This window comes from Staurois parvus, unplaced genomic scaffold, assembly GCF_062004578.1.
Source record: "Staurois parvus isolate SC_StPar_1 unplaced genomic scaffold, SC_StPar_1.0 ptg001021l, whole genome shotgun sequence".
Classification (NCBI taxonomy): Eukaryota; Metazoa; Chordata; class Amphibia; order Anura; family Ranidae; genus Staurois; species Staurois parvus.
In genome coordinates, this window is record NW_028318817.1 from 227,501 (window position 1) to 251,172 (window position 23,672).

The following is a 23,672-nucleotide window of genomic DNA, read 5'->3' on the forward strand; positions in this document are numbered from 1 at the left end:
TGCCCAAAACCGTATACAAGCCAGCGGGTGGAACAAGCCGGCTTTTTAGTTAAACAAAGTCACAGGCTTTCATTGTGCACCATTGAAACTTTCTAGCTGCCGGCATCCTGACAACCAATGACATCATCAGTTGATAAGGAGGATGGCAGCTGCCTGCACAGCATTATTGTTTGATCCTCCCCCGCCCCTCTCCGTCAGTGCTGGGGTCACATTAGCTCAGCGATGGAGAAAAACTGAGGGGGAAGAGAAACATCAGAATACTAGTCAGTACCAGTGTGCAAAAGTATATTTGCTTTGAAAGAATAAATCACCTCTAATGTTGGGTGTCCTACATGTGTGGATGTTGCTGCGTCATATAAAACTAATAGATTAGTTTTTCACATTTTAGAATGGGGTGCCTCAGGACTGTCCATAATTTTAAAGGGTTCCTCGGGACTGTCCATAATTTTAAAGGGTTCCTCGGGACTGTCCATAATTTTAAAGGGTTCCTCGGGACTGTCCATAATTTTAAAGGGTGCCTCGGGACTGTCCATAATTATAAAGCGTGCCTCAGAACTGTCCATAATTTTAACCCCTTGGTGCCGGCGCCTGCCAGCCCTTTAAGCGTTTCAGAAGCTGGGAGGCGGGGTGGGGTTTAGGGTCATGTGACCGCCGTGACATGCCGTAACTTGATCAGGAAAGGTCCCGATCGAAAGAGGAGATTGGGACCTTTCCGTGAGTACCAAACCTGTGTGCTGGGAGCACATGTTTTTTTTTTAATAGAACGCAAATGTGTGGCCACTCGGCGTCTAGGCCCAGACGCCGGGAGGCCACACATTTGCATTCGGCTGGCGCCAAGAGGTTAAAGGGTGCCTCAAGACTGTCCAGAATTTTAAAGGATGCCTTGACTGAAAAAACGTTAGGAAACACTGATCTAAAGGAAGGGGGAGGTGTTACAAAAGGGGATAGCTGCAGGGGATGATCTAATGGAGGTGACTCAGGTATAGTGTGTTTTCAAAGATCGCCTAAAAATGGACAGGGTGGGGGCTGACTGGACATACTGGGGTAGGGAGTTCGAGAGGATGGGGGAGGCTTTGGAGAAGTCCTGGAGGCGAGTGTGGGAGGAGATGATAAGGGAGCTAGAGAGGAAGATGTCTTGGGAGGAGCAGAGCGGACGATTTTGATGATATCTGTGGATGACGTTGGTGATATACCTAGGGGTAGTGTTGTGGATGGATTTGTACATTGTGGTTAGTATTTTGAATTTTATACATTGGTATTGGAAGCCAGCAAAGAGATTGGCAGAGAGGGGCAGCAGTCGCTGATCGGGTGGTAAGGTGTATGAGTCTAGCAGCCTCATTCATAATAGACTGAAGGGGGGATAGCCTGTGTAACGGTAGACAAGTGAGGAGGGAGTTGCAGTAATCAAGGTGGGATATAACCAAGGCGTGGATAAGTTGGTTTGTGGTGTCATTGGTCAGGAAGGGGCGAATTCTGGAAATGTTGCGGAGGTTGAGGCGGCAGGATTTAGCCAGTGATTGGATGTGGGGCCCGAAGAAGAGGTCAGAGTCTAGGATTACACTGAGCACCCTGGCATGTGGGGCAGGACCAATGGTTGTGCTGTTGATCTTGATGGTAAAGTCATGAGTGGGGGATTGGGGGGAGGTAATATTACAAGCTCAGTTTTAGAAAGATTGAAGCGCTGTCTGCTAATGCAAAGGCTAGCCTTCGACAGCATCCCTCTCCTACACAAGCCCTTAGACCAGCCGTTCTCAATCAGGATTCCTCCAGGTGTTGCTAGAGGTTCATTAAAGTGGAAATAAACTCTCAAAAGGGAGTCTATAGCAGAAAGATCACAGTTTTTTTTCTTCCTGTCCAGCTCGCTGGAAGTTATAAGCACACGATTTCTGTCAGAATCAACTGGTATTTTCTATACTTGCTAAAAATGTTCTTAGCCTGAAAATAAAATAAAAAAAAAAACTAATGCAGCCACCACATCCAAGGACTGGTATGCTGCAATGTATGAAGGGTTTGTTCTTAGGTTTAACCACTTTAATACCGGGCACTTTCACCCCAGTCCTGCCCAGGCTGATTTTCAGCTTTCAGTGCTGTTGCACTTTGACAATTGCACAGTCATGCAACACTGTACCCATATAAAATTTTTATCAATTTTTTGAAAGCTTGAACTTGGCGGTACTTGATCACCATTGGCTTTTTATTTTTTTGCTAAAAAACAAAAAAATTCTAAAAAGTTTGAAAGAAAAAAAAAAAACCTTTTTCTTTGTTTCTGTTATAAAAATTTGGAAAGAAGTAATTTTTCTTCTTCACTGAGCTGATGGGCACTAATGAGGCTGCACTGATGGGTACCAATAAGCTGCACTGATGGGCACTAATGAGGCTGCATTGATGGGCACTGATAAACTGCACTGATGGGCACTGCTGGGGTTGAACTGATAATCAGGGCACTGATGAGGCTGCATTGATGGGTACCAATAAGCTGCACTGATGGGCACTAATGAGGCTGCATTGATGGGTACCAATAAGCTGCACTGATGGCCACTAATGAGGCTGCCAGATGGGCACTGATGAGGCTGCATTGATGGGCACTGATAAGCTGTACTGATGGGCACTAATGAAGCTGCATTGATGGGCACTGATAAGCTGCACTGATGGGCACTAATGAGGCTGCATTGATGGGCACTGATAAGCTGCACTGATGGGCACTGCTGGGGCTGAACTGATAAACAGGGCACTCATGAGGCAGCATTGATGAGTACCAATAAGCTGCACTGATGGCCACTAATGAGGCTGCCAGATGGGCACTGATGAGACTGCATTGATGGGCACTGATAAGCTGTACTGATGGGCACTAATGAAGCTGTACTGATGGGCACTGCTGGGGCTGAACTGATAATCAGGGCACTATTGAGGCTGCATTGATGGGCACCAATAAGCTGCACCGATGGCCACTAATGAGGCTGCTAGATGGGTACTGATGAAGCTGCATTGAGGGACACTAATGAGGCTGCATTGATGGGTACCAATAAGCTGCACCGATGGGCACTAATGAGGCTGCATTGATGGGCACTGCTGGGGCTGAACTGATAATCATGGCACTGATGAGGCTGCATGGATGGGTACCAATAAGCTGCACCAATGGCCACTAATAAGGCTGCCAGATGGGCACTGATGAGGCTGCATTGATGGGCACTGCTGGGGCTGAACTGATAGTCAGGGCACTGATTATCGGTGTAAACAAAGTGCTGTCAGGATTGTCAGTCATTGGCTTTCCTTTCTTCACACAGTGACAGCGCTGAGGAAAGGAAAAGCCGATAACTAGTAAACCTGTTTACATGTGATCAGCAGTCACTGGACACAGCAGTCACAGAAAGCACCCGATGCACTCCCCAGGGGGTGCGCACAAGGCACGCTCTGGGAGGATGTCTATAGACGCCCTCGCAGAACGAGAGCACCGTACTGTAGCTGTTTTTCGGCCATAGTGCCGTGGTAAAGAAGTTGAATACCTTTTTAAAAGAAACTATTGAGAGAGGACACAATTTCAGTTATTAAAGGTAAAAATCTGACACTTGTCCCCTGACACCCGCCAGTCCATAGAGGTCTATGGATGGTCCGGTCAGGTCTGCCTGAAAAACTGACAGGTGGACCTGATTGGACCATCAGTGTGAAAGGGGCCCAAGATCACCATACACTATGTACACAGGAAGATGTAAACTGAGCTGTTATCTACCTGTGTAGGATTCTAGGAGTGATCCTGACACACTCGGATCACACCAGATACAATGGAACACTGAATCTTGAATCTAAACAGTGTAATAATACAGGCAGTCCCCGGGTGATGAACAAGATAGGGTCTGAAGGTTTGTTTTTAAGTTGAATTGCATGTCAGTTGGAACAGATACATTGTTTAAGTGTAACTCCACCAAAAAGATTATCTTTTAAGTTTTGGACAGCATAGGGAAGGGTTAACTGGCCATTCAGTGATGTGGGACTGCTGATAGGTCTGCCGGACAGCAGGTGGCAGCATGCGGTGAGCAGCAAGATGGCCGCACGGAGGGACCGGCGTGACGTCATGCTGCCTTCATTCTTAAGTGGGAGTTGTATGCAAGTCGAATGCTTGTAACTCAGGGACTGCCAGTATATTCCCCCCTATATATTCCCTGGATGTAGAGAAATGGCTCCAGAATCACGCTGGGTATACTATACCTGTGTAGGTGCAGCCAGTGACTGGCGATGTCCAGACTCATACTGAGCTGGAACAGCAGAGTGTACGATGGGTAGAGGAGGGACAGGTTTACCAGGAGACACATGGTGGCACAACGGTCAGTCAGCATGTCCAGCATGGCGCCGAACTTGGTTCCTGAGAAGTCAAACATATGTCAAGTCATTTAAAGGGACAGTCTATCTCAGCCTTAAAGCTGATGTTAAATCTTAACCCCTTCCTGCCTAAGGGTAAAACAAATCTAAATGCCTAAGCACAATTTTGCAACGCTGACATGTGTTAGTAAAACCGTCCATATCACACAACTACTTTGTGCATCCAGGTGGAATATACCGCATTTTTTTTCAGGACAAATTTGGCTTTTATTTAGTGGTAAATGGTAATGGATATCTCCTGATTTTTATCTTTTTTTCAATTATTAAAGGAAAACTGGTGACAAATAGTAAGAAACAAACTTTTTTTTTTTTAATTTAGTTGTATATTTCTTGCTACTGTCATAACCAATCACCAAAGAACAACCCAAAATAAATTCTCCAGCTCCTGATGATCGCAGCGATACCACATACGTGTATGTTAGTTGTTGTTTGTACCCGTAGTACGGCCCGGGAACAATCGTGCGCAGTTTGCGTTATTTTTATCCTGCCACTAATTGACACCGATACGAACGTAAAAATTAAAAAAAAAAATCCTGACCCTTGACCCTGACCCAAACACTAACCCTGGCACTGACCTAGATCAAACCTTGATCTGGGTATTTTTATTAACTTTATTTATTTTATTATTATTTTTATTCATTGTTTTACAAACACCTTTTTTTTCTCTCTGAAAGGACAGAGAGAGATACAATGTATCTCTCTCCTCCATTCAGAGAGAAAAAACAAGGTCACTGATCACTGCGATATCCAATCAGAGGCTTTCACAGCGATCATGTGATCTGGAATTGGGAGTTTCGGGACCCGATCGTTAGAGCGGGATCCGGGGCTCTCACTGACACCCTGGTCTTTGTGCTGGGAGCGCACCGTGCAGCGAGCTCCCAGCACAAAGACAGGTACGCAAATTAGTGGCCCCATGGAAAAAAGCCCAGTCCAGTGGGGCCGTTTCATAGTGACCTGGGGGGGGGGGCTGCATAGTGACTGATCACTGTGATATTATTATTATTATACAGTATTTATAAAGCACCAATAGTTCGCTCAGCGCTGTATATCCAATCAAAAGCTTTCATAGTGATCATGTGATCTGGAATTGGGAGTTTCAGGTCCCGTTCGTTAGAGCGGGATCCGGGGCTCTCAATGACACCCTGGTCTTTGTGCTTGGAGCGCGCCGTGCGGTAAACTCCCAGCACAAAGACAGGTACGCAAATTAGTGGACCCATGGAAAAAAGCCCAGTCCAGTGGGGCCGCTTCATAGTGACCCCAAGGGGGGGGCAGGCTTCATAGTGACTGATCACTGTGATATCCAATCAGAGGCTTTCACAGCGATCATGTGATCTGGAATTGGGAGTTTCGGGACCCGATCGTTAGAGCGGGATCTGGGGCTCCCACTGACACCCTGGTCTTTGTGCTGGGAGTGCACCATGTGGCGAGCTCCCGGCACAAAGACAGGTATACAAATTAGTGGCCCCATGGAAAAAAGCCTAGTCCAGTGGGGCCGCTTCATAGTGACCTGGGGGGGGGCTGCATAGTGACTGATCACTGTGATATTATTATTATTATACAGTATTTATAAAGCGCAAATAGTTCGCTCAGCGCTGTATATCCAATCAAAAGCTTTCACAGTGATCATGTGATCTGGAATTGGGAGTTTCAGGTCCCGTTCGTTAGAGCGGGACCCGGGGCTCTCACTGACACCCTGGCCTTTGTGCTTGGAGCGCGCCATGCGGTGAACTCCCAGCACAAAGACAGGTACGCAAATTAGTGGCCCCATGGAAAAAAGCCCAGTCCAGTGGGGCCGCTTCATAGTGACCCCAAGGGGGGGGCAGGCTTCATAGTGACTGATCACTGTGATATCCAATCAGAGGCTTTCTGAGCAATCATGAGATCTGGAATGGGGAGCGGGACCCGGGGCTCTCACTGACACCCTGGTCTCTGTGCTGGGAGCGCACCGTGCCCTCTGTCTTACCTTGGTTGAGCGCTCGAGCTGCATGTCCGTCGAAGGCGTCCAGCAGGCCGCTGAGCAGGTAGAAGGCGGAGGCCACCAGGGGCGAGGTTGGCATGAAATAAAACGCCACGAAGGCAAACAGTATCCGGGCATAGCCTGAGGAGGAGAGCAAAGATGGAGGTCAAACTGCACCAATACAGACGTATTCAAACCCCGCCCCCTCCGGCAGCCATGACTGCGCTGAAAGCGCTGGGACTTATGACAACCAATCACAGACCTGGAATCTGTTTTACACTACATGAAGCTGCCCTTCAAGGACAACGTAACCACAAAATACAAAGAAGAGCTCTGAAGGACCGACTGACCGATGACAGAGGAGTCCAACAACACAAAGGGGGGAGATCTACTAAATCTGGATCATTCAGAATCTGGTTCCGCTGTGTATGGGAGCCAATCAGCTTCTACCTTCAGCGTGTTCCATTACGCTCTACCATAATAACGTGAGATCCGCGTGGGCGTGACCCGTGGGAGCAGGGAGGGGCGGCCACTGTGCTCACCAATCTTAACAAACAGGAAGGTTATATAGCGAGTGAGCTGATAACTTCCTGTACACTCTGCTGTGTTATCAGCTCCCCTCCCCCCCCCCTTTTTTTAAACTATATGGCCTATAGAACACCTCCCTCTATGTTATGGAGAGGGAGGTGTTCTGTAGTTCTCTTCTAAGTTGACACTGATGCTCCTTCATAGATGCAGTACAGTGAGTGAGCAGATAACATCCCGTGCAGTGTTATCAGCCCTGTCAATCTCTAAGAACTACAGAACACCACCCCCTATGTTATGGATATGAGAAGGGGGAGGTGTTCTGTAGTTATGTTTTAGAGCAGGGGTCTTCAAACTTTCTAAAGAAAGGGCCAGTTTGCTGACCTTCAGACTATGGGGGGGGGGGGCTGGATTGTGCCCAGTGGGAGTAAACAATGCCCAATCTTTGGTAATGGGGGGAGAATAGTGTTGGTGTCAGTGTGGAGAATAGTGCCCCATTGTTGGTGTCAGTGGCAGGAATAATGCCTCAAGGGCCAGATAAAGGCAAGCAAAGGGCCACATCCGGCCCCATGGCTGCAATTGGAGACCACTGTTCTGGAGTGATAATGCTGCTCCTCCATAGAGCACACTGAGCGAGCCAATAACGTCCTGTGTACGCCACAGTGTTATCAGCCCCCTACATCTCTAAGAACTACAGGACACCTCCCTCTATGCTATGGAGAAGAGGAGTCTCTCTTACATCAGGGTCTCCAGAGCCCCTCCCCATCCTTAAATCATAGTCCCTAGAGTCACTCTCCTAGAAGAGAGTCCCCAGAGTCCCCTCTTCACATTGGAGTCTTCCCCTGTCCTCACATCGGGGTCTTTCCTTGTCCTTACGTCGGGGTCTTCCCCTGTCCTTACGTCGGGATCTTCCCGTCCTCACGTCGGGGTCTTCCCCTGTCCTCACGTCGGGGTTTTCCCCTGTCCTCACGTCGGGGTCTTCCCCTGTCCTCACATCGGGGTTTTCCCCTGTCCTCACATCGGGGTTTTCCCCTCTCCTCACATCGGGGTCTTCCCTCTCCTCACATCGGGGTCTTCCCTCTCCTCACATCGGGGTCTTCCCTTGTCCTCACATCGGGGTCTTCCCCTGTCCTCACATCGGGGTCTTCCCGTCCTCACATCGGGGTCTTCCCTGTCCTCACATCGGGGTCTTCCCCTGTCCTCACGTCGGGGTCTTCCCCTGTCCTCACGTCGTGGTCTTCCCCTGTCCTCACGTCGGGGTCTTCCCCTGTCCTCACGTCGGGGTTTTCCCCTGTCCTCACATCCGGGTCTTCCCCTGTCCTCACATCCGGGTCTTCCCCTGTCCTCACATCGGGGTCTTCCCCTGTCCTCACGTCGTGGTCTTCCCCTGTCCTCACGTCGGGGTCTTCCCCTGTCCTCACGTCGGGGTCTTCCCCTGTCCTCACGTCGGGGTTTTCCCCTGTCCTCACATCCGGGTCTTCCCCTGTCCTCACATCCGGGTCTTCCCTGTCCTCACATCCGGGTCTTCCCCTGTCCTCACATCCGGGTCTTCCCTGTCCTCACATCCGGGTCTTCCCTGTCCTCACATCGGGGTCTTCCCTGTCCTCACATCGGGGTCTTCCCTGTCCTCACATCGGGGTCTTCCCCTGTCCTCACATCGGGGTCTTCCCCTGTCCTCACATCCGGGTCTTCCCTGTCCTCACATCCGGGTCCCAAGAGGTCCTCTTAACTTAATGGCAAAATAAAGACAAAATGAAGAGGGTGTTTCTACAGCAGGACGTAGACGGATTGGAATTTTTCAGCTTCCGCCTGAACTGGGTGAATTTTCATCCCCCTATGGGCAGACTAGCTGTACTGAAGTCCATCTATTGATCAACCTCAGTACAACCAGCCTTTTGTACAATTACTGTCGGCGGTTATAGGTGGCAGCAGTAGTCATTGTACTCCGGCGGCTGGAAAACATGCCGCTGTCAGAACAGGATAGCTACACGGGAGGGATTCCCCTACCTATACTGAAGGTGTTGATGGGAAAATCAAATGATTTGCTTTCTTTTAATCTGAGGTTGAAGGAAATAAAATTGCTTAGGCAAGCCATAAATTACTCAAATTGTTCGATTTCCCCCATCATTGTTAATGGGGGAATCCCACCCACAGTGCTATTGTGTTCTGCTGGCGGGGAGCCTTCCCAGACGGCAGAACACAATGATTACTGCCAGTGGCTATACCAAAAAAAAAGTAGATATAGCAAAATCCAACAGGATGGTTGTAACCAAGTCGGTCAATCGATCGATTTGGACACAACCAGCCTGCCCATAGATGGATCGAATCTAAACCAGTCCCTGCTGAAGTGGCTGAGATTCGATCCATCTATGGACAGCCTAAGTGTAGCCAAGCAAACCGATGCACAGAAGGAAAGGGTTAAACCAAAGCAAAGCTGAGCGCTGACAGGTCAGAGAGGAACGATCGATCGCTGGAGGCTATGCTGAGCGCTGACAGGTCAGAGGAACGATCGATCACTGGAGGCTATGCTGAGCGCTGACAGGTCAGAGGAACAATCGATCGCTGGAGGTTATGCTGAGCGCTGACAGGTCAGAGGAACCATCAATCACTGGAGGCTATGCTGAGCGCTGCCAGGTCAGAGAGGAACGATCGATCGCTGGAGGCTATGCTGAGCGCTGACAGGTCAGAGAGGAACGATCGATCGCTGGAGGCTATGCTGAGCGCTGACAGGTCACAGAGGAACGATCGATCGCTGGACGCTATGCTGAGCGCTGACAGGTCACAGAGGAACGATCGATCGCTGGAGGTTATGCTGAGCGCTGACAGGTCACAGAGGAACGATCGATCGCTGGAGGCTATGCTGAGCGCTGACAGGTCACAGAGGAACGATCGATCGCTGGAGGTTATGCTGAGCGCTGACAGGTCAGAGGAACCATCAATCACTGGAGGCTATGCTGAGCGCTGCCAGGTCAGAGAGGAATGATCGATCGCTGGAGGCTATGCTGAGGGATGACAGGTCAGAGAGGAACGATTGATCGCTGCACATTCCAGCTCAGCCCTATATACTCCCCGCATGGCTGTGTGAACTCTCAGCATAGATCGAATATCAGCAAAGCCGTGATAAGGAGAAGGAAGCTGCTGACTGCGCTCCTGCATCCTTCCACTGCCCCGCCCCACGAGAAGGAGTTCAGGAGCTGGCCACAGACTCCCGGGTGGAGGTGGGCTGTTGGATTTTGGGAGTGGGGGGGCACAACTGAAATCTGGGGGGGATAGCCCACCCCAGTACCCCCCTAGATCCAGCCATGCCTCCACCTATGTTATGAAGGGGGAGAGGAGGTGTTCTGTAGTCCTGTTGTTCGGGGACAACGCCGCTCCTCCATAAATACAGTACAATGAATGGACCGATAACCCCCGGTGCTCTCTGCGTTGTTGTTGGTTCCGTCCATCTCTCTATGAGAACTACAGAACACCTCTCCCATAAGTTATGCAGGTGAGAAAGGAAGGGGGAGATGTTTTGTAGTCCAAAGAGCAGCGCAGGTCAGGGTGACAACACTGCTCCTCTATAAATACAGTACAATGAGTGAGCTGATAACCCCCGATGCACTCTGCGTTGTTGTTGGCCACATCCATCTCGCCGTGAGAACTACAGAACACCTCCACCATATGTTATGGGGGTGAGAAAAAGGGGGAGGGGTTCTGTAGTCCAAAGAGCACAGCAGGGTGAGAACACCGCTCCTCTATAAATACAGTACAATGAGTGAGCCGATAACCCCCGGTGCTCTCTACGATGTTGTTGGCCTTGTCCATCTCTCTATGAGAACTACGGAACACCTCTCCCATAAGTTATGCAGGTGAGAAAGGAAGGGGGAGGTGTTCTATAGTCTAAAGAGCAGAGCAGGTCAAGGTGACAACGCCGCTCCTCTATAGACACAGCGGTGTGAGTGTTGTCACTCAGGATAGGAAGTGTGTGACTGGCAAGATCACCGGGAAAGCTGACGATTGGATCCCCCGCAGTCTGGGGAGGGGCCTGTGTTCTGTATACACCAGGAGGAACCCCACACGCAGGACATACAGACTCCATGTGGCCGATGCAGAGTTTGAACCCAGGACCCCGGTGCTGCAAGACCACCCATATCACCCCTCCCTCATATAGAGTGACTGAGGTTCTGGAGTGACCTATGACCCGCCCCCCCATGAAGTCACTCCCACCCCCCCCTATAATAATGGGGTGACACTGAAAATCCCTCTCTTTTCCCCTGTCAGTCCCAACACTGCCCTCCCAAAACCGACCCCCACCACCGGAATCCCCCCCCCCCTCACCGATCAGGTTGGGCACGAACAGAAAAATGTTCTCCTCCGCCATCTTTTCCCGTGACGTCACGGACCGGACTCTGCTCCCTGGCAACCAGCAGAGAGGGGGGAGAGAGCGCCGCCTGGTGAGCCATAGAGAAGCCTCGCCGGGTGTCAGAGAGGACAGGCAGCTGTGCAGCGACACCTGGTGGCGGAGAGCTGTGTGGGAGGAATGAAGGGTGGTGTGATGACATGGAGAGGAGGATAATCACCCGGATGATGGTCAGCCTGCTAAGAATGGAAATTGCAGGCAGGAAAATATAAACAAAGAAACTCTTCCCCCGACTACATCACCAACCTGGTCTGGAAATATCAACCAAACCGTTCTCTCCCATTTCTGCTCTCTATTCCCGTGTCACCTCCTCCCATGCTCGCCTTCAGGACTTCTCCCGAGCTTCTCCCATCCTATGGAACTCCCTACCCCAATCTGTCCGGCTGTCTCCTAATCTATCCACCTTTAGACGATCCCTGAAAACCTCTCTCTTTAAAGAAGCCTATCCTGCTTCTACCTAGTAAACTGCCATTTATTTCCTCCATCAGCCCATCCCCCCACAGCTATTACCTTTTGTATCACTACAACCCTTCCTCCTAGATTGTAAGAACTAACGAGCCAGGCCCTCTGTGTCCTCGTGTACCAAATTGTATTGTAACTGTAATGTCTGCCTTCATTTTATAAAGCGCTGAGAACACTGTTGGCTCTATATAAATCCTGAATAGTAATAATAAAGATTCCAATAATGACAAATCAGTGAACCATCATAAAATGTTACTAAACCCCAGACCCCGCATTCGCTATATCTGCTCTCCGGACCCCGCATTCACTATATCCGCTCTCCCCGGACCCCGCATTCACTATATCCGCTCTCCCCGGACCCCCCATTCACTATATCTGCTCTCCCCAGACCCCCCATTCACTATATTCGCTCTCCCCGGACCCTGCATTCACTATATCTGGTCTCCCCGGACCCCCATTCACTATATCCGCTCTCCCCGGACCCCGCATTCACTGTATCCGCTCTCCCTGGCCCCGCATTCACTGTATCCGCTCTCCCCGGACCCCGCATTCACTGTATCCGCTCTCCCCGGACCCCGCATTCACTGTATCCGCTCTCCCCGGACCCCGCATTCACTATATCCGCTCTCCCCGGACCCCGCATTCACTATATCCGCTCTCCCCGGACCCCGCATTCACTGTATCCGCTCTCCCCGGACCCGGCATTCACTGTATCCGCTCTCCCCGGACCCCGCATTCACTATATCCGCTCTCCCCGGACCCTGCATTCACTATATCCGCTCTCCCCGGACCTGGCATTCACTGTATCCGCTCTCCCCGGACCCCGCATTCACTATATCTGCTCTCCCCAGACCCCGCATTCACTATATCCGCTCTCCCCGGACCCCGCATTCACTATATCCGCTCCCCTCTTACCCTGCATTCACTATATCCGCTCTCCCCAGACCCTGCATTCACTATATCCGCTCTCCCCGAACCCCGCATTCACAAACAGCAATGTAGTGGGAAATCTTGACTGAAGAGAACATTTGAAGAAAAAACAAACAAACAAATAGACTAGTACAAATGAAATGGTTGGACTTTTGTCAACAAAGCTGAGTACGTCCATCTTCCGAAGACAGTAGTGGAAAGCGGAGGTGGGCTGGTCGTAGGTAGGGTTATCCTGTGCTGGTCTACAATATTTTTTTTTTTGTTTGATAGTGTCCAATCCTGTTGGCAGCAGAATAACCTGTCAGGTTATGACTTTGTGTCCTTCAGTGGACACAGAAATCAGCATTCATTTGTGTCTTATTTGTCTGAAGTTGCGCTTTAAACTGTTTGCATCGTTACATACATACAGTGCTGTGAAAAAGTATTTGCCCCTCTCCTAATTTTTCACACTGAAATGATTCAGATCAAATACATTTTAATTTAAAATTAATTTTAACATTACACAAAGATAACCCAAGTAAATACAAAATGCCGGTTTTAAATGACAAATTCATTGATTAAGGTAAAAAAGCTGTCCAAACCCAACCTTGTTCTACGTGAAAAAGTAATTGCCCCCCCCCCCCTTTGCTAAATCATGAATAAACTGGGATTAACCACATTTTTTTTAGAAAGCTGAGTTAAATTTCACTTGTCACACCCAGGCCTGACTACTGCCAGACCTGTTGAATCAAGCAATCACCTAAATAGAAGCTGTCTGACAAAGTGAAGCACGCTAAGATCTAAAAAAACAATAAATCATGCCGCAATCTAAAGAAATTCAACAACAGATGAGAAAAAGTAATTGACGTATCAGCCCGGAAAGGGTTACAAAGCCATTTTCAAGGTTTTGGGACTCCAGCAAAGTACCATGAGAGCCATCATCAACAAATGGAGAAAACTTGGAACAGTGGCGAACCTTCCCAGGAGTGGCTGTCCTACCAAAATCACTCCAAGAGCACAACGACGAATTATCCAGGAGGCCATTAACCTCCCTAGCGGTCTGATTATGTCAGTATTTCTGTGCTCAAAGCGGTACATTATTTTCAATGGAAATATGTCATTTTTTTATTGTAGGCCTGTAATTCTTAGGAATAACTCACTGAAATCTGTCCGAACAAGAGTCTAGTAAACATCCCGGGTAGGATAAAATTTGAAACACAATATAATAAATTATAATAAATAATCATAAAAAATAATAATAAATTTAATTCAATAATATAATCTAACCAAAAACACTGAAATGTGAAATAGAGCTCCAAGTTCGCACATCGCTGAGCTCAGTCGCAGAATCGTTTTCAGTGTCAAATTTCCCCCACGAATCATTATCACTCAATTCTACAAGTGGTTCTGATTTACTATCGCTGTTCTCTAGCCGGTCTACCTAAAGGGACGCTTTTTGGACGCCATGGACGTTTCTCAGTTTCCAGGCAGAAAGAACAGTAAAAATGCAGGCAGGGCGCCGGACAAAGCACTCGGGACAAAATGTATGTGAAATGGTTTGATACAGGAATGGAATACTATGTGATTTTAGTGTATTGAGTGAATGTCACATTTTGACATTTTTTAATTTCCCGCCAGTTCCATCCCCCGTACGTCCCAACGCTTGCAAGGAACGAAACCCGGAAGACGGATGCCGGCATCGGCCGGAGGACATGGCTGGGGACGCTGCAGGAGGGACATCGCGGGAGCGCAGGACAAGGTAACTTAAACATGGATTGCTGGAGAAGCTGCAGAGTATTCCCGAGTGTAGCTCTGGGGGGGGTTACCGCTTCTGGTACTGAAAGAGGTTAAAGAACCCAGAACAGCATCTAAAGAACTGCAGGCCTCAGTTCAGGTCAGTGTTCATGATTCAATAATAAGAAAGAGACTGGGCATCTATGGGTGAGTTACAAGGCAAATGCCACTGCTGACCAAAAAGAACACAAAGGCTCGTCTCACATTTGCCAAGGAACATCTTAATTATATTTAATTTTTTGGAAGGTGCGAGTCCTGTTACATCTGGCGTAAAACTAACACAGCATTTCATAAAAAGAACATCATACCAACAGTCAACCATGGTGGTGGGAGTAATGGTCTGGGGCTACAATCAACCATGGTGGTGGGAGTAATGGTCTGGGGCTGCAATCAACCATGGTGGTGGGAGTAATGGTCTGGGGCTACAATCAACCATGGTGGTGGGAGTAATGGTCTGGGGCTACAATCAACCATGGTGGTGGGAGTAATGGTCGGGGGCTACAATCAATCATGGTGGTGGGAGTAATGGTCTGGGGCTACAATCAACCATGGTGGTGGGAGTAATGGTCTGGGGCTACAATCAACCATGGTGGTGGGAGTAATGGTCTGGGGCTGCTTTGCAGCTTCAGGACCTGGACGACTTACCATAATTGATGGAACCATGAATTCTGGACAATGTCTGGCCATCAGATCATGACCTCGAGCTAAAGCACACTTGGGTTATGCAGCAGGGGGGTTTAGAAGGCTATAACATTTTCACATAGGGCCAGGTAGGTTTAGACAGCTTTTTTCCCTTAATAAATGAAATCATTTAAAAACTTTTTCACAGCACTGTAGTTATATAGCTGGTCAAGTTGAATAAAGACACCGGTCCATCTAGTGGGCAGCACAGTGGCTAAGTGGTTAGCACTTCTGCCTGGCAGTGCTAGGGTCGTTGGTTCGAATCCCAACCACAGCACCACCTGCCTGGAGTTTGCATGTTCTACCTGTGCCTGTGTGGGTTTCCTCCCATACTCCAAAGACATTCTGGTAGGTGAATTGGCTCCTGTCTAAATTGGCCCTAGTATGTGTATGTATGAATGTGAGTTAGGGACCTTAGATTGTACACTCCTTGAGGGTTAGGGACTGATGTGAGTGTACAATATATATGTATAGCGCTGCGTAAACTGATGGCGCTATATAAGCACCTGAAATAAATAATAAATAAATCTAGTTCATGCATAGGTATGTGTGTGATTTATAGCAATATCATTCCCCATATCCCTGTAGATGGCCATCTAAAGAGTTTTTATTACCACTTCCCGCTGACACCACTGATTGTGGAAGGTTATTCCACATACTTACCGCTCTAACAGGAAAGAACCCCCTACGCAGTTTAAGGGAGAACCGCTTCTCCAATTTCAAGGAGTGGTTGCGTCTTCTTAACCCTTTGAGGACCAAGGGACGTATTTGTCCCATGTTTTTAATTGCGTGTATCATCTGATTAAGAACTTAAAACTCTTCTTTTTTTTTTTTTGGTTTGAGTCAAAATATTAGTTCTTATCAACAAATGGATCTAGCTTTTTGCCAATTATTTCATGAAATGGTTTAGTTACAGCAACTGAAGTGTACGAACTTGAAAAACAAATAAAATTGATTCTTTTGGCGTTCCAAAACCTTACGGTCCTCAAAGGGTTAACCCCTTCATGCCTAAGGGTAAAACAAATCTAAATGCCTAAGCACAATTCTGCAACGTTGATGTGTGTTAGTAAAACCGTACAGATCATCACAACACCTTTGTATATCCAGGTGGATTATGCCGCGTTTTTTTCAGGACAAATTGGGCTTTCATTTGGTGGTAAATGGTAATGGATATCTCCTGATTGTTTTTCTATTAGCAAAGGAAAACTGGCCCAAAATAGTAAAAAAAAAATAATTTTTTTATTTAGCTGTGTATTTCTTGTTACTACCATAACCTACCACCAAAGAACAACACAAAATAAATTCTCCATCTCCTGACGATCGCAGCGATACCATATATGTGTGTGTTATTTGTTGTCTGTACCCGGAGTACAGCCCAGAAACAATAGTGCACATTTAGTTTTTTTTTACCTAAAACACACTCACCCCTTTTTTTTTTTTTAAATCCTGACCTTTGACCTTGACTTTTGACCCTGACCTTGACCCGAACACTGAACTAGATCAAACCTTGATCTAGGTATTTTTTCTTCTATTTTTTAATATTTATTAATATATATGTTTTTACAAACATTTTTTTCCCCTCTATGCCAGAAGTTAGAGAGATACAATGTATCTCTCTCCTCCATTCATAGAGAGAAAAACAAAAACAAGGGGGTCGGGCTATACAGTGAATGATCACTGTGATAGGCTATCACAGCGATCATGTGACCCAGAATCGGGAGTCCCGATCGTTAGAACGGGACCCGGTGCTCTCAGTGACACCGTGGTCTTTGTGCTGGGAGTCCGCCGTGCAGAAAGACAGGCATGCAGATATGTGGCCCCACGGAAAAAAGCCCCGTTCTGTGAGGACGCATATTTGTGTGACGTCGGCATCAAGGGGTTAAGCTCCCTGAAATGGAATAGTTTAGTCCCTATGCTAGAATCTACATTTAGGTATTTGTATATCACCATCACATCTCCTCTCAAGGGGCTCTTCTCCAGGGAGAGCAAGCAGGGGCGGACTGACCATTTAGCCACTCGGGCACGTCCCGAGGGCCCAGGGTAAGTAGGGGGCCCCATGAGATGCCCCTGGTACCTTTCATTGGCTTTTTCATAGGCTTTTTTGGGTTTGGGCGAGGACACGGGGGCCCCATAATCCCCTATTGTCCAGGGGCCCCATGAGTTGTCAGTCCGCCCCTGAGAGCAAGTTTAATGTTTGTAGTCGTTCCTCGTAACTTGGGTCATCCAGTCCCCTTATCAGCATTGTTGCTTTTCTCTGGACTCTCTCCAGTTCCAGAGGATACTTGCAGGTTTAGGGGGAAAACTAAGACATATGGGGGGTTATTTACTAAAACTAGAGTGTGCAAAGCAGCTTCCAGGTTTTATTGCCAACGCTTAATTGAAAAAGCTGAAGGTAGAAGCTGACTGGCTCCCATGCACAGCTACCCCAGATTCTGAGTGCTCCAGTTTTAGTAACCCCCCCCCCCCCATAGGGTATATAATTGGATTATTTTTGCTCAGCTTTGCTGGTTCCTCCAACAGGCCAGCTTTGAAGTACAGTTTAATCCTACACAACAAAGGCCATACCTCCTTTCCCCCCCATGAGTTTCATGACACAGAGGCAAGTTTCCATTCCAGTTTAATCCTTTAATATCCAACATTTTTGTAATGTAAAGTCTCTGAAATCTCTACAACCACCAGGTCAGCAGGGGGACACAAAGTTCTTCCATCCTGCTTCATACTCTCTTCCGAAAAATAAAATTAAAAAATGCCAAAAAAAAAAACAAAAACAAAAAAAACAAACCCTAGGCTCTTGGCCTGAGACGCCCCCCAAGGGGATATTGAGTAGTTTTTTATTGTTTTAATACATTCCTTAATAGTTTGTCTTTTTATTACATTTTTTTTTTAATCTTATCTATTTAAAAAAAAGAGAATTATAACACGCACCCAATCTCTCGCACATTTGCGGCACACACAGACTCACAACCACCCCTCAAAAAACAAAAAACAAAAAAAAAACCCAGTGACAACATCATTAAAATGATACAGCGACTGAACATATAATAAAAGGGACTAAAAAAAACCCAAAAATATATGTCGGCATTTTACCCAATAAAGTGCTAGAAAAACAAGCTGTGTGATCTTCTACCACAGATGGGGTGAAATACTTGGGCAGTTCAAGGGTCTTAACCAAGAAAAATATGAACCAATAATTAGGAAGGGGTGGAGTTAAAGTTTTATGTACATGGGGCTTCGCCCGGCGCCAGCAGGGTAAAGAGGAGTGGTGTTTTGTAACAAATGGAATTTAAATAAAGATTTGAAAGTGAAGAAAACATGGAAAGGGCAAAGAGATAACTGATCAGGGTAATAAGTTTGGGGTTGGAGAGGAAAAGTCATATTGACAGAAGCACAAGTTAATGGCAAGGGAAAGAGGCTTCAACCTAGCGCGGGTAGGGTGGGGCAATAAGTGAAAGGCTCAGGAATAGGATAGGTGGGAGCCATTAGAGAGCTGGGAAGTGACACTGGTGCTTCGGCTCAATCCCGACTCAGATGGGCCACCAGTGGCTCCTCTCCTCAGGGGCTGGGGGCTATTACGGAGTAACAGAAGGCCGGCCCGGCCGCTGGAGGACGAAGACGACGGCGAGGCGGAGGAGGAAGAAGAAGAGGAAGAGGAAGGCAGGGCAGAAGAGGAGGAGGAACCCGACGGGTGCAGACCCCACGAGGAGGACGGAGGAGCGAGTAGTGTCGGTTGGCGCCAAAGCTGGGGAGCCCCTGTGTTTTGTACACCATGACTCCAGTGTGAGCCGCTGCGGGGCACGGGGCGAGAAGGCCAGCCCGGAGGGGGGGCTGGGTAGCCCTGGTTGAACGCCTCAGCAGGAATGCCAGTGAGTGCCATGTTGCTGAACCCCAGCCGCATGCTTTCAGAGTCAAACGCTTCAATCTCCCGGGCTTGGCGTTCCAGAAGGCTTCGGATGCGCTCCGAGCGCTCGCTCTGCAGTGCCAACATCTCCTCTTCTATCTGTGGAAACAGCAGTGAGTCAGTACCCAGAAAAAAGCCAAACGCTGACAATCTTCCCAATGCCCAGGGGCAAGCCTCACCCTCTGCTCCAGCAGGGCCCGCCGGATGGACACCCGCTGCTCCAGTTCTTTGATCTCTCGCTCGTGCTGTGCCTCCGTGTGAATCTTGATCTTGCTCTGATAAGCGTTCAGAAGTTCCAGCTCTTTCTGAAGCTGAATCCGCAGCTCCTGGTACTCTGCCTCCTGTGTTTCGTCCAGCCGCAACTAGCAAAGAAATGATATTCAGTCAGATTCTACCCATCCCAACAGGTGATTTCACAAGCCTTTACATTGCTCTCCATGTCTACAAGCAGGCCAAACCGTTCAATGGCCAAATATACTGTATAGTCCAATGAGAGCTGATAACAATGTACAGGAGTTCAAAGTTTTTAATGAAGAAAAAAAAAACCTGCCAATTAGGGGGAGAAAATAAAAAATCAACACGTTTCTGGGGCCATACAGACTTCCCCTTTCATCATCAGGGCTCAGGAATTCTGACTGTGCTTGAATGAGCTCAAACCATCCCATTCAAGCACAGTTCCCCATTGGAAGATTTCCTCTACTTCCTGTCCCATAGCCAGAGAAAAGGAAGTGAGAGGAAATGCCTGGTTGCCACCAGAATTATTATCTCCATTGGAAGATTTCCTCTACTTCCTGTCCCATAGCTGGAAAAAAAGTGAGAGGAAATGTCTGGTTGTCACCAGAACTAGTATCCCCATTGGAAGATTTCCTCTACTTCCTGTCCCATAGCTGGAGAAAAGGAAGTGAGAGGAAATGCCTGGTTGTCACCAGAACTATTATCCCCATTGGAAGATTTCCTCTACTTCCTGTCCCATAGCCGAAAAAAAGGAAGTGAGAGGAAATGCCTGGTTGTCGCCAGAACTATTATCCCCATTGGAAGATTTCCTCTACTTCCTGTCCCATACCCGGAAAAAAGGAAGTGAGAGGAAATACCTGGTTGTCACCAGAACTAGTATCCCCATTGGAAGATTTCCTCTACTTCCTGTCCCATAGCCGAAAAAAAGGAAGTGAGAGGAAATGCCTGGTTGTCGCCAGAACTATTATCCCCATTGGAAGATTTTCTCTACTTCCTGTCCCATAGCCGGAAAAAAGGAAGTGAGAGGAAATGTCTGGTTGTCACCAGAACTAGTATCCCCATTGGAAGATTTCCTCTACTTCCTGTCCCTTAGCTGGCAAAAAAGGAAGTGAGAGGAAATGTCTGGTTGTCACCAGAACTAGTATCCCCATTGGAAGATTTCCTCTACCTCCTGTCCCTTAGCTGGCAAAAAAGGAAGTGAGAGGAAATGTCTGGTTGTCACCAGAACTATTATCCCCATTGGAAGATTTCCTCTACTTCCTGTCCCATAGCCGAAAAAAAGGAAGTGAGAGGAAATGTCTGGTTGTCACCAGAACTAGTATCCCCATTGGAAGATTTCCTCTACCTCCTGTCCCATAGCCGGAGAAAAGGAAGTGAGAGGAAATGCCTGGTTGTCACCAGAACTAGTATCCCCATTGGAAGATTTCCTCTACTTCCTGTCCCATAGCCGAAAAAAAGGAAGTGAGAGGAAATGCCTGGTTGTCGCCAGAACTATTATCCCCATTGGAAGATTTCCTCTACTTCCTGTCCCATAGCCGGAAAAAAGGAAGTGAGAGGAAATGTCTGGTTGTCACCAGAACTAGTATCCCCATTGGAAGATTTCCTCTACCTCCTGTCCCTTAGCTGGCAAAAAAGGAAGTGAGAGGAAATGTCTGGTTGTCACCAGAACTAGTATCCTCATTGGAAAATTTCCTCTCTATTCCTGTTTTGGCAACAACCCTAAATTTGGGGATTTTCTTTCACGATCACTCGCAAAGATGAGTGGAATCTCCCTAACTGGGGGTACAGGGGAATAAAAACCACGAATCCAAGAGCTGTGCTAATCCTTCTTTTGCTTTTAGTTATACTTTTAACTGCTGGTCTGAATCACTGACCCGGAATAATTATACTGACCAGGAATGCCAGGATTAAAGTCCTCATATCTACATACTTGCCAGCCAATGAGAAACCAGTAGTAACAGCCTCTGTTTTTCTCTTTAGTACGGCTGTCCTAAAGGCAGAACCATGGGCAAAATCTGAAATAATATATTATGCAGTCTGTCACCACCATGAACCCCTCGCCTACCGGGCAATTTCCCCCCTTCCTGACCAGGCCAATTTTCAGCTCTGTCGCATTTTGAATGACAATTGCGCGGTCGTGCAACACTGTACCCATATGAAATGTTTATCATTTTTCTCACACAAATAGAACTTTCTTTTGGTGGTAAGTACTCCCTGCTGGGTTTTTTATTTTTTGCACTATAAACCAAAAAAGAGCAAAAAAAAAGTTTTCTTTGTTTCTATTATAAAATTTAGCAAACAGGTAATTTTTCTCTTTCACTGATGTGCGTTGATGAGGCAGCACTGATGGGCACTGATAGGCGGTCCCGACTGGCGGCACTAATAATCACTACCTTGATTATCAGTGCAGATCCCCTCTGTCACATTTGCCGGTTATCGGCAGTAGTTTCCTCAAGCTGTGACAGCTGTGAGGAAAGTGCTGCCGATAACCAGCAACTGTATTTACTTAGTGATCTGCTGTATCATTGGGCACAGCTGATCACGGGGTAAAAAGCAGCATTGATTGGCCTTTTACCTTGTCATGTGATCAGCGATCACCGATAACACCGGATGTGCGCCGCTGGGGGTGCGTTCTGGGAGGATGTCCATGGACACCCTCCTAGAACTGGACAACCGCGCTGTAGCCATCTTTCAGCTATAGCACGGTTGGCAAGTGGTTAACACAGCAGTTTTTGTTTTTTCCTGAGTTCCCCTGTGTTATCATTTTATTACCTGTTGATCCTGCCAGTAGATCTGTTATTTTTCTTCTTCCTTTAAAAGTGACACCATTGTTTGTTTTGCAGTGAAACCACGCAGCAGCGTAGCCACCCTGTGGTTGGGGTAAGTGAAAGGCTAGGTTCACATTTGTGCGGGTGGTGCCACTATGGATCTGCACAAAAATCCGTACAGCCGCACCACTCACACAGAAGAACGCGGACCCGCGGGTGGGTGTCATTAATTCTAATGGCACGCCGTCCACACTGGAAATTGCAACCGCACTGGGAACCAAGGTTCTAGTGTGGGCTGCGGTTTCCAAAGAAGTGCAGGGACTTCTTCCCTTCGTGTCCCAGGGCACAGGAGTCCATTCAATTGAATGGGCTCTGGTGCCCGCACAAGCCACGGCCCACAGGAACACACATATGTGAACCGGGGGTTCACAAATAAATGGGCTCTGGTGCCTGCGCAAGACGCGGCCCACAGGAACACACGTGTGAATCAGGGGTAAATGGACTTTTACGTTAAAGGGTGGGTTTAGCTAAAGTTGTAGGAAAAGCACAGCTGACATTTATGACTATAAAAGACACCATTAAACAGCTGCTATAATTTATCTTCAAAGATAACATGCTTGAGGGTATGAATACTTATATGTTTACTTGAACTTGGCTACTGAAGAACAAGGTCTTGGGATACACATACTACAAGAAATTTGTGATCAGGACGACATCATTGAAAAGACAAATACGTACTGCCTGGGTGGAAAGCATCTCATTGATGCTGTGGTCATACTGCTCAGCCAGGATTGCCAGCTTGCGGGTCTGCTCGTCCTTCAGCCTCTTCAGGATGCTCTTGTGCTCGCTCTTGGGCGTGGTCTCCAGCAGGTGGTTGCGGAGGGCCTTGTATTGCCTGGTCTGGATCTTACAGGTGTCCTGGAATTGTCGTTTGATCTGCAGCTCCTTGGACTGGAGAAAGAAGGGAAGGGGAGGTGTAGGTGTGCAGAAGGGAAAAGCAGACACATGGAAAAGGGAGAGGGAGCAAAGAGGTGAAAAAGGGGAGAACAAGGACAGAAGAGAATGTCAATCGCACCTGCGACACACAGGTCATAGTTACACAGCTAAATAATTGAGAACAAGGCACAGGTCCATCAAGTACAACCACTCAGATTGCAGCAGTTCTGGTCCAGAGAAAAGTAAATTGCATGCCTCAAGGACATTTTCTGTCTAAGCTAACAAAGGCATTGGATCTATTCCCTAGATAATCTCCATATTATATAAAAATGAGAAGTAAAAGGCCACGTATTACATTGTCCAAATTAAGTCTTCCGAAGAGCGAAAGAGGTACTAATCTTCCGAATATTAGGCTGTATAATCTGGCTTGTTTAGTGAGATATTTTTTGAATGGGCTTTCTCATTCCTCAACATATACTAACTTTGTTCTGGAGTCTAACCTCGTATTTCCCTTCCACCTGTCTGGCATTCTACACAGCAAATTACAATTCATTCCGAAAGTCATGCAACAGAATATTTTGCTAAGAGATATGGTGACAGCCTGGAAGGAGACCAGGAAGAAGCTAAATCTTTCCCCCACATTTCTCATTATCTGGAAATTCATGACAAACCAATGTTTGCGCAAGGCATGGAACACAAGGCATTTAGCCTTTGGCGCACAAAAGGCCTGGT

The 23,672-nt window shown here is 47.6% G+C and overlaps 2 protein-coding genes across 2 annotated transcripts in view; both read right to left on the reverse strand.

Annotated features, from left to right (window-relative positions):
* Positions 1–11,421, reverse strand: part of CDIPT (CDP-diacylglycerol--inositol 3-phosphatidyltransferase) — a 14,068-nt gene extending 2,647 nt beyond the window's left edge. The window contains exons 1-3 of the mRNA XM_089657683.1: positions 11,177–11,421; positions 6,338–6,472; positions 4,204–4,357 (exon numbers count right to left, since the gene is read on the reverse strand). Of these exons, the coding sequence (XP_089513809.1) occupies positions 4,204–4,357; positions 6,338–6,472; positions 11,177–11,219 (332 nt within the window). The 5' untranslated portion in view covers positions 11,220–11,421. The remainder of the gene's footprint in view (positions 1–4,203; positions 4,358–6,337; positions 6,473–11,176) is intronic.
* Positions 11,422–17,708: 6,287 nt separating this feature from the next.
* Positions 17,709–23,672, reverse strand: part of TAOK2 (TAO kinase 2) — a 107,676-nt gene continuing 101,712 nt past the window's right edge. Inside the window, exons 18-20 of the mRNA XM_089657684.1 lie at positions 22,743–22,955; positions 19,182–19,364; positions 17,709–19,101 (exon numbers count right to left, since the gene is read on the reverse strand). Coding sequence (XP_089513810.1) covers positions 18,559–19,101; positions 19,182–19,364; positions 22,743–22,955 — 939 coding nt within the window. The 3' untranslated portion in view covers positions 17,709–18,558. The remainder of the gene's footprint in view (positions 19,102–19,181; positions 19,365–22,742; positions 22,956–23,672) is intronic.